General features: G+C 36.8%; 2 protein-coding genes across 2 annotated transcripts; both read left to right on the top strand.

Annotated features, from left to right (window-relative positions):
• Positions 1-2,065: 2,065 nt before the first annotated feature.
• On the top strand, positions 2,066-5,566 carry LOC137186772 (olfactory receptor 13G1-like). The gene has a single exon (XM_067595821.1). It carries the CDS (start codon positions 2,101-2,103, stop codon positions 3,037-3,039), a length of 939 nt encoding a protein of 312 aa, XP_067451922.1. The 5' UTR covers positions 2,066-2,100; the 3' UTR covers positions 3,040-5,566.
• Positions 5,567-5,630: 64 nt separating this feature from the next.
• LOC137186771 (olfactory receptor 4D11-like) lies at positions 5,631-8,391 on the top strand. Its single transcript, XM_067595820.1, has one exon. It carries the CDS (start codon positions 6,818-6,820, stop codon positions 7,754-7,756), a length of 939 nt encoding a protein of 312 aa, XP_067451921.1. The 5' UTR covers positions 5,631-6,817; the 3' UTR covers positions 7,757-8,391.
• Positions 8,392-11,469: the final 3,078 nt, after the last annotated feature.

Genomic DNA, 11,469 nt, shown 5'->3' with positions numbered 1-11,469 from the left:
ATTTCAAATTTTGCTAGGTGTGAGTAATTCACTGGTTTTGGAGTCAATTCACCTTTGATATCGGTGGGTGGTTGCATTAACTGCTGAGACATTGGCATAGTTGCAGGCATCATTCATTGGGCTATAGGTGGCATGGACTGTTGTGGCACAAGGCCAAGCACTAGCAGTGGTTGACCCCACTGGAGCTGGATTAATCCAGTATGGTGATTATGGGTGTGTTTGTTGACCAGGACACAAAGCAGTCATGACAGTGTCCATTAGCTGCATAAACATCTGATGATTTTGCCTGTTGTTGGGCTTGCATGGAGTCTCCTTTCCTCTGTCTCCTGATGTGCCCAGAACAGTTTATTCTTACACTCTGCCCATCCTAGCCCTGCTTTCTGTTTTCTTCTTGTATTCTGTGGAGCATTCATGACCTCTTTATTAGCAGATGTGGTCTGAGCTGCAACAGTTGGCTCGCTTTCTTCAGTGATGGGTATTAAAACATTGTTTGCAGTATGGCAAAGCAATTAATCAAAAAGTAACTAAAACCAACATTATGGCCTTATAACTGACCGCATTTTAGTCATATGGACATATTCAATAAATTCATTCCTTCATGCAGAATTGTCAGAACCTAGCTTAAAGGAAGGACAAAATGTGGAGACCACACATGACTCTTTAAAATAAATTTATTTAAGAAAATGGACATGTGTGGACATGTACAAGTGCAAGCAAACCAAAAATAAATGAACCAAAATCCAACCAAACCAAGTAACCCAAAGGAAGAGAAGGACTGACTGCTCAAGTACTTGTATATCTAGGTAAGCAGTCACACCAACTGAGGTGACAACCATCACTCCTATTGAGCCATTCCCCAGATCCCAGCAATCAATTAGACAGGACATTGGTCTTGAGGCATAGGGCTATCACAAAATGTCCACCTGCAGTTTAAAGCAATGTATCTAACCATATGTGTCCAGGGAAGACAAAATGACTCAAATCAAAAGAAATGCAGCTGGGGAGAGGTGCAGATGAGAACAAGCTGGTACAGAAAAAAATATGTTTTGTCAGTCATCTGGGAACACTTTGGCTTCATTCAACACGATATAGGACAAAACTAAGCTTCTTGTGTGTGTGTGTGTGTGATGTGAGTGTGCTGGAGATACAGAGAAAAGGTTGCACTCAAAACAGGCAGGCAGGTATGCTGTATGTTAGCAGTGAACTGTAAATGTAACAGAGAATTTTCAGTATGACCTACAGTTTGTCAGAAAAGAAATGTTACAACTCTTCAACAACCAAGTGAAGTTCACTAGTTTTGTTTATGTCTTTTACAAAAGCATTTGTTGAGATAATGTAACTCTAAAAGATCTGGCTAATAAAATAATGAGTGACTGTTGGGGTTAAAGATAATAAGATAATGAGAAAATTCCTGAAAGTGTTATTCAAATTTATTTATATTGCTTATTTTGACATGTGCAAGATATGTTAAATGGCTTTATTTTACTTTGAATTTTCTGTTTTAGCAAACAAATACCTACAAGTGTTCTTATATGGTAGATAAATATGACAATATAAGTCATAATCCAGGGTTTTCTGTTTATTTTTCAGTACAAACAACTAATAAGAATTCCACTGTGAGGACAGAGAATCTTGCGCACAAGTGTATTTAATAAGGTATCGCTTGATTAATTGTGACTGAGGTAAATGTGACAATTAATCATGATATTTATTTTAGGTGATATTGTTCAGCCATACTTTGCAGATAAATTACTGTTTATCTAGGATATAGGATTTCAGATGTTGATAATTAGAATAAGCTAATTAGCTAGTAGCTCAAATCAGCTGGTGTCAGTATCCAGTGTGATTGGACAATGGGGCTGTCAAATGAAAACTTACCATCCAGCTGAGCCTTAAAACCCTAAATCCTAGAGGCTGTTTGGTAAACTCCATTGCTGGTTTTAGAGAAAGCTGTGTGATTGAGCTCAGGTGGAGTTACATTTTTCAAATCTGACTACAACTGGCTGTTTATGATATATATTGAATGATCTTTTGCTTTAAGAAGAGTATTTTTATCAACTTCTTTTTTGCTATTTTGGTCATCTTGATATTTTGTTGAATATGCCTTTACAGAATGCTTCGATCAAAGTAACAGAATTTATTATAGGTGGTTTTGACAAAACTGAAAAGCCTTTCGTAGTTGGTGTGGTTATATTAATTACCTATGTTCTTGCTATATTAGCCAATATGATGAACATCCTCTTCATCATATATGACAAGCGATTACACAAACCAATGTATCTTCTGATCTGCAACCTTGCTGTTGTTGATTTACTGTACACCTCCAGTACCAGTCCAACAATGATTGGGGTTCTAGTTGCTGGTGTTACTACCATATCCTATGTGCCATGCTTCATTGGAATGTTTGCTTTCCACTTGGGAGGGGTAATGGAGATGTTTGCTTTATCGATTATGGCATTTGATCGATTGATTGCTATTAGTTGTCCGTTTATGTACCACAGTTATTTAACAAATGTGCGCACTCTTGTCCTTACATATATCCTGTGGATTGTTGCTTGTGGTTTTGTGTCCATTCTGCCGGCAACTCTGCTACCTCTCCCTCACTGCCACTCAACGCTGAAGCATAATTTCTGTGAATATGCTGCCATAATACGAACTACATGTGTTGATCCCACACCCTACTTCAATCTGGTTACTGTCATAGTATTTTTTCTTTTATTTTTCACTTTCACATTTATTTGCCTGTCATACATTTTGATCATATTTTTTGTCAAATTATCCTCAGATAGTAACAAAAGGAAAATGGGCAGCACTTGTTTGAGTCACTTGGTTGTGGTAACGTGTTATTATGGTCCATTATTTATTATTGTTGTCTTGACTAGGATGGGTGTGGTATTAACTCTTGAGGCTCGCCATGGCCTAAGAATCGGGGCCATCCTTGGTCCATCTATTGTAAATCCTTTTGTGTACTGTCTTAGGACAAAAGAAATTAGATGTAAAATCTTTAGGATTTTCAAAACAGTTGCTACATCTCAGTAGATCCTCATGAATTGTCAATTTATTAATACTTTATTATGGAAGATGCACCCTTTTATGGTCTAAGTATTATGATAAAATGATGGAATCATTCATCCATGTATTTTCTGAACTGTTAATCCTGTTCAGGATTGTAATGGACAGAAGCTTATCCCAACAAACATTGGGTGAGAGGCAGTCTCCATCCCTGACAGGTCTGCAATCTATTGACAAACACAGTCACACTCACATATTCACATGCCAGCAATTTAGACTTTCCAGTTAACCTAACCTACATGTCTTTTGACTGTAGGAGGAAACTGGAGGAAACCCACACAGAGCCAAGGAAAAACATGCAAACTCTCTCACAACTTCACCGTGCCACTTGGTGGAATATATCATGAAGCAAACATGCTGTATATCATAAACTTTATTTGTTTTTTCCAGTGCTTTTCAGTATACCAAATGCATACTGTATATACCAGCATTACTTATTGTCTGTAACTATGTCTATGTCAATAAACTGTATGCTGCTGTAGGTGTTTGCAAACTTTCCTCAAACCTTTAAAAAAGTAATCTTGGTAAAAAGAACTGATGAGTTAAGGATGTTGAGGTTAATTTTTATTCAAAACCTTGAAATTCAAAATTCATCAGATTTAGGGTGGTTTAAGTTGTGTGCTTGTGCTTATCATCTAAATTCCCACATTTGGCAAAATATTTTTCTGAACCAGAGAAGTAAAGTGGAACTCCCCATTTGCTGTATCTAATTAGAAGAAGTTGCTTGAGGTCCAGAAGATTTTCACCAGCTCTAATCCTTAAAATATGGCCAATACTTACTGAGATTTGTGAAGTCTGTGTCAGCACTGATCAAGGCATCTCTTGATTGATCTCTATCATCTACAGTATATAAAGCCACATTCTGTTTGATCCTTTTTTCACTTAAACCTTTTGCTTATTTGGTTGTTTTTCAATCTTCTACTTCAGTCTTTATGGAAAACTTGCAAAAGCGCTTCCCGCATTTGCTTCTTTAATGTATATACAGTACATAATTTAGCCTTGATTACCCTTGTATTAGGATTTTACTTTGTAAAACATTTGCAGGATTTGTTTGCATATTTGTTTGAGGTCTTAAAGCAGTTTGTTAGCATTACTTTATAAGAACTTTATTTCTGAGATGGGGTCTGGAAAACTGGTGGTTTTTGAAAGGCAGTGTTTATTGCACAGGCCAGCTTCAAATTATCTGACAAGAACCTAGCCAGACCCCAGTTTTGTCTCACAGGCTGAATTGTCCATTTTCTTGTTAATTTCATTGTGTAAATGGTTACAAATTATTGTCATCATCACCCTGAATCTGCTATATTAAAAAGAGTGACCCAAAAGATAATACAACAATGTACATGTGTGGCCAACAGTAAACTATATATATACTATAAACATTATCAAGTAATATACAGTAAATCAGTGAAAATAGGATTATCGTTGAGTGGGTGTATAACCCTCTATAAAAACAATAACAAATTTGTTTTATACATCTCCTGCTCAGTATTTCAAATTTTGCTAGGTGTGAGTAATTCACTGGTTTTGGAGTCAATTCACCTTTGATATCGGTGGGTGGTTGCATTAACTGCTGAGACATTGGCATAGTTGCAGGCATCATTCATTGGGCTATAGGTGGCATGGACTGTTGTGGCACAAGGCCAAGCACTAGCAGTGGTTGACCCCACTGGAGCTGGATTAATCCAGTATGGTGATTATGGGTGTGTTTGTTGACCAGGACACAAAGCAGTCATGACAGTGTCCATTAGCTGCATAAACATCTGATGATTTTGCCTGTTGTTGGGCTTGCATGGAGTCTCCTTTCCTCTGTCTCCTGATGTGCCCAGAACAGTTTGTTAAAGGCTTCATTCTCCTGTTTTTGAAGTTTCTGCTCAGCTTGATACATTTCCACTAGCTGCCTTCTCTGCTGAGCTGTGTAAGCCTGTAGCCCACTATCAACTAAACTCGTTTTGGCCTTGCGCTCCCTTGCTTGAGCCCCAGGAATGGCCAGCCTTTCACTGATTCTTACACTCTGCCCATCCTAGCCCTGCTTTCTGTTTTCTTCTTGTATTCTGTGGAGCATTCATGACCTCTTTATTAGCAGATGTGGTCTGAGCTGCAACAGTTGGCTCGCTTTCTTCAGTGATGGGTATTAAAACATTGTTTGCAGTATGGCAAAGCAATTAATCAAAAAGTAACTAAAACCAACATTATGGCCTTATAACTGACCGCATTTTAGTCATATGGACATATTCAATAAATTCATTCCTTCATGCAGAATTGTCAGAACCTAGCTTAAAGGAAGGACAAAATGTGGAGACCACACATGACTCTTTAAAATAAATTTATTTAAGAAAATGGACATGTGTGGACATGTACAAGTGCAAGCAAACCAAAAATAAATGAACCAAAATCCAACCAAACCAAGTAACCCAAAGGAAGAGAAGGACTGACTGCTCAAGTACTTGTATATCTAGGTAAGCAGTCACACCAACTGAGGTGACAACCATCACTCCTATTGAGCCATTCCCCAGATCCCAGCAATCAGACAGGACATTGGTCTTGAGGCATAGGGCTATCACAAAATGTCCACCTGCAGTCTAAAGCAATGTATTTAACCATATGTGTCCAGTGAAGACAAAATGACTCAAATCAAAAGAAATGCAGCTGGGGAGAGGTGCAGATGAGAACAAGCTGGCACAGAAAAAATATGTTTTTTCAGTCATCTGGGAACACTTTGGCTTCATTCAACACGATATAGGACAAAACTAAGTTTCTTGTGTGTGTGTGTGATGTGAGTGTGCTGGAGATACAGAGAAAGAGGTTGCACTCAAAACAGGCAGGCAGGTATGCTGTATGTTAGCAGTGAACTGTAAATGTAACAGAGAATTTTCAGTATGACCTACAGTTTGTCAGAAAAGAAATGTTACAACTCTTCAACAACCAAGTGAAGTTCACTAGTTTTGTTTATGTCTATTACAAAAGCATTTGTTGAGATAATGTAACTCTAAAAGATCTGGCTAATAAAATAATAAGTGACTGTTGGGGTTAAAGATAATAAGATAATGAGAAAATTCCTGAAAGTGTTATTCAAATTTATTTATATTGCTTATTTTGACATGTGCAAGATATGTTAAATGGCTTTATTTTACTTTGAATTTTCTGTTTTAGCAAACACGTACCTACAAGTGTTCTTATATGGTAGATAAATATGACAATATAAGTCATAATCCAGGGTTTTCTGTTTATTTTTCAGTACAAACAACTAATATGATTTCCATTGTGAGGACAGAGAATCTTGCACACAAGTGTATTTAATAAGGTATCGCTTGATTAATTGTGACTGAGGTAAATGTGACAATTAATCATGATATTGATTTTAGGTGATATTGTTCAGCTCTACTTTGCAGATAAATTACTGTTTATCTTGGATATAGGATTCCAGATGTTGATAATTAGAATAAGCTAATTAGCTAGTAGCTCAAATCAGCTGGTGTCAGTATCCAATGTGATTGGACAATGGGGCTGTCCAATGAAAATTTACCGCTCAGCTGAGCCTTAAAACCCTAAATCCTAGAGGCTGTTTGGTAAACTCCATTGCTGGTTTTAGAGAAAGCTGTGTGATTGAGCTCAGGTGGAGTTACATTTTTCAAATCTGACTACAACTGGCTGTTTATGATATGTATTGAATGATCTTTTGCTTTAAGAAGAGTATTTTTATCAACTTCTTTTTTGCTATTTTTGTCATCTTGATATTTTGTTGAATATGTCTTTACAGAATGCTTCAATCAAAGTAACAGAATTTATTATAGGTGGTTTTGACAAAACTGAAAAGCCTTTCGTAGTTGGTGTGGTTATATTAATTACCTATGTTCTTGCTATATTAGCCAATATGATGAACATCCTCTTCATCATATATGACAAGCGATTACACAAACCAATGTATCTTCTGATTTGCAACCTTGCTGTTGTTGATATACTGTACACCTCCAGTACCAGTCCAGCAATGATCGGGGTTCTAGTTGCTGGTGTTACTACCATATCCTATGTGCCATGCTTCATTGAAATGTTTGCTTTCCACTTGGGAGGGGTAATGGAGATGTTTGCTTTATCGATTATGGCATTTGATCGATTGATTGCTATTAGTTGTCCGTTTATGTACCACAGTTATTTAACAAATGTGCGCACTCTTGTCCTTACATACATCCTGTGGATTGTTGCCTGTGGTTTTGTGTCCATTCTGCCGGCAACTCTGCTACCTCTCCCTCACTGCCACTCAACGCTGAAGTACACTTTCTGTGAATATGCTGCCATAATACGAACTACATGTGTTGATCCCAGACCCTACTTCAATCTGGTTACTGTCATAGTATTTTTTCTTTTATTTTTCACTTTCACATTTATTTGCCTGTCATACATTTTGATCATATTTTTTGTCAAATTATCCTCAGATAGTAACAAAAGGAAAATGGGCAGCACTTGTTTGAGTCACTTGGTTGTGGTAACGTGTTATTATGGTCCATTATTTATTATCGTTGTCTTGACTAGGATGGGTGTGGTATTAACTCTCGAGGCTCGCCATGGCCTAACAATCGGGGCCATCCTTGGTCCATCTATTGTAAATCCTTTTGTGTACTGTCTTAGGACAAAAGAAATTAGATGTAAAATCTTTAGGATTTTCAAAACAGTTGCTACATCTCAGTAGATCCTCAGGAATTGTCAATTTGTTAATACTTTATTATGGAAGATGCACCCTTTTATGGTCTAAGTATTATGATAAAATGATGGAATCATTCATCCATGTATTTTCTGAACTGTTAATCCTGTTCAGGATTGTAATGGACAAAAGCTTATCCCAACAAACATTGGGTGAGAGGCAGTCTCCATCCCTGACAGGTCTGTAATCTATGACAAACACAGTCACACTCAAATGTTCACATGCCAGCAATTTAGACTTTGCAGTTAACCTAACCTACATGTCTTTTGACTGTAGGAGGAAACTGGAGGAAACCCACACAGAGCCAAGGAAAAACATGCAAACTCTCTCACAACTTCACCGTGCCACTTGATGGAATATATCATGAAGCAAACATGCTGTATATCATAAACTTTATTTGTTTTTTCCAGTGCTTTTCAGTATACCAAATGCATACTGTATATACCAGCATTACTTATTGTCTGTAACTATGTTTATGTCAATAAACTGTATGCTGCTGTAGGTGTTTGCAAACTTTCCTCAAACCTTTAAAAAAGTAATCTTGGTAAAAAGAACTGATGAGTTAAGGATGTTGAGGTTAATTTTTATTCAAAACCTTGAAATTCAAAATTCATCAGATTTAGGGTGGTTTAAGTTGTGTGCTTGTGCTTATCATCTAAATTCCCACATTTGGCAAAATATTTTTCTAAGCCAGAGAAGTAAAGTGGAACTCCCCATTTGCTGTGTCTAATTAGAAGAAGTTGCTTGAGGTCCAGAAGATTTTCACCAGCTCTAATCCTTAAAATATGGCCAATACTTACTGAAATTTGTGAAGTCTGTGTCAGCACTGATCAAGGCATATCTTTATTGATCTCTATCATCTATAGTAGCCAAATTCAGTGTGATCCTGTTTTCATTTAAACCTTTTGCTTATTTGGCTGCTTTTCAGTCTTCTACTTCAGTCTTCATGGAAAACATGCAAAAGCGCTTCCTGCAGTTGCTTCTTTAACATATATACGGTACATAATTTAGCCTTGATTACCCTTGTATTAGGATTTTACTTTGTCCAACATTTGCAGGATTTGTTTGCATATTTATTTGAGGTCTTAAAGCCATGTGTTAGCATTAGTTTATAAGAACTTTATTCCTGGAATGTGGTCTGGAAAACTGGTGGTTTTTGAAAGGCAGTGTTTATTGCACAGGCCAGCTTCAAGCTATCTGACAAGAACTTAGCTAGATACCAGTCTTGTGACCTGTATATGCACAGAAGACATGAGCTGTGCCCCATTTTCACGTTAATTATATGCACATCACATAGGTGCAGGGCTAATAGAAGACAACACATACTCAACATACAAAGCCATAATTCAAAATAATCCAAAAAGACAAAGTTTCGATCCACATTGGATCTGAAGTCAGGTCAAAATGAACTATAATTATATATATATATATATATATATATATATATATATATATATATATATACACTCTGAGACTGTACACTAAGCGAAAAATACCATGGGCTGAAAGAGGAACTAGAAAAGATGTGGGGAGTAAAGGCAACAGTGGTGCCAGTGGTAATTGGATCACTGGGGGCTGTGACCCACAAACTGGGAGAGTGGCTCCAACAGATTCCAGGTACAACATCTGAGGTCTCTGTCCAGAAGAGCGCAGTCTTAGGAACAGCTAAGATACTGCGCAGAGCCCTCAAACTCCCAGGCCTCTGGTAGAAGACCCGAGCTTGAGGAAGACACACCACCACCCCCCATGGGAGGGGGGTGAGAGAGGGAATTTTTATATATAATTCTGAGAATAAAGTCAGAATTCTGACTTTAAACTCAGAACTTCTACACTCTTGTAATATTTTTATTTTATGTATGAAGAGGAATAACTACAGTGCCTATTGGTGCCATCATTTCTTCCTCTTCTCTCTTCTCTTTCACATTACTGTAGTTAGCTTGATATACAATCACTATCAGCTGACCAATTGATAAACAGATTCCAATTTTCTCTGAAAAATGCTGTTCAATCAAAAGTAATATATGTTAAGCAAGACAGAAGTTTTGCACATAAATGTATACTGTCCAAAAAGATTTTTCTCTCTTTTTCCCCAGTTACATCTCGGGGTGGGGTAATAAAATCTTTATCACTGTCATTTATATAATGATTTATATTGCAATACTGATGAGTGAGTGACAAGTAATGTCTGTTTTTTGGCTGATGCAAGAGATTACGGATCAAGGTACTTTATCACACTGATGCCTGAAATCCTCTAAAGCCACAAACAGTCTAGCTCTTTGATTTGCATAATTTCCTAGCCATTATGTACTGAATACTGTATTGTCATTCTGTAAAACTATAAGCTGAGATGTTAAAAAAGTGCATGAGTGGAAAGTGAATAAAAGCTTGTCATAGCAATGTTGTTGAATTTGTTTATTGTACTTTTTTATATATTTAATTTTTATATCAATAAACTTTTACTTAAGTGGATTTGTGATGATGCATTTTACTAAACTACTTTTTAAAAGACCTACAGTCTTTATATTATGGATGTTCCAATTAAGTGTGCTTTGAATCTTTTGCCCTTGAACATAAAACTTTGAGAAAGCTTTCTGATAAAGAAAAGATGGTTACTATTTTTACATTACTGAATTGGATGAATTGGTTACAGCCATGACAGGCCAGTGATCAAATGTAATTAGTTACTCCGACTTGTCTAAACTTACTTGATAAGATATTCTAGTGACATTTCAACTGCTAAAAAGTGTTTACTCTCTTTAAAGTCTATTAAATGCACCACACCAGCAAACTTTCTCAAGCTCAACTGTCTGTCACTGTTTGAACAGTTGCAAAACACACCAGTAGCTGTTTGTCTCAGCAAACCCTTCGAGGTTCATTAACAGAGCTTAGTACTGAGGATACATCACTCTGGAGGGCTCAGTGTGACACATCTTTCCTATCAACACTCTGTAAACAAAGAAGTCATTAACCTAATGAGCAAAGTTACAGAAAAACAGTAACCAAGCCATAGTAGCCATGATACAATGAATAGTTTCCCACTTAGTAACAAAGTTGGAGAAGAAATCTCCTAATGGGTGACGACATATTCACGGCCAAACAAGTAAACATTACCTGAAGGTGATTTGGATTGGTCATGTGTTTCCCAAGGTTCAAGAATGACAGATTGAGTTAACAGCTTTTTATTTCAGTTCAGTTAAACTGTCTTACATCAGCCACATAATAACAACATAGGGGAGACACAGTGCATGATGTATAAGGCAATTTAAAACAGCAATGGAAATATGCAGTAAACAAGACATAAATTCAAAGTACAATGTAATGTAACTATGGCGTTGTAAATTAAGGTAGACACGATATAGGTCAAATAGAACATCTTCAAATGCACTTGGGTGTGGTCTTTCATGGTATGATTCCCTTCATTTGACCATTTCCTTATTGCAATATGTCAAAATTGAATGCTTTTTCACCAGTTTTGTGTGTTTTGGTCAGCCCGTCCTCACAAAAAAAACAATAGTATAAATCTAAAATTCAGCCAGCAAAAACATCCTATAGTTATGTTTACACCATCTAGCATCCATAGTACTTATGACCTGGGGAAGTGATGCAATTCGGATGACGTCATGTTAAGGTGACAATTTGCTTTATCAGGTGGAGATGTGTTAGGTTGATGGCTAGATAGATAGATGTTGAAAAGTGGACTT

The sequence above is a fragment of the Thunnus thynnus genome, chromosome 7 (assembly GCF_963924715.1).
Source record: "Thunnus thynnus chromosome 7, fThuThy2.1, whole genome shotgun sequence".
NCBI classification, from domain to species: Eukaryota; Metazoa; Chordata; class Actinopteri; order Scombriformes; family Scombridae; genus Thunnus; species Thunnus thynnus.
Note: the sequence above shows the minus strand (reverse complement) of the source record. Positions and strands in the feature narration are given on the sequence as shown.

What these genes read in the sequence shown, in the direction of transcription:
- LOC137186771 (XM_067595820.1), top strand. Translation starts at nt 6,818, where the DNA reads ATGTCTTTACAGAATGCTTCAATCAAAGTAACAGAATTTATTATAGGT.
- LOC137186772 (XM_067595821.1), top strand. Translation starts at nt 2,101, where the DNA reads ATGCCTTTACAGAATGCTTCGATCAAAGTAACAGAATTTATTATAGGT.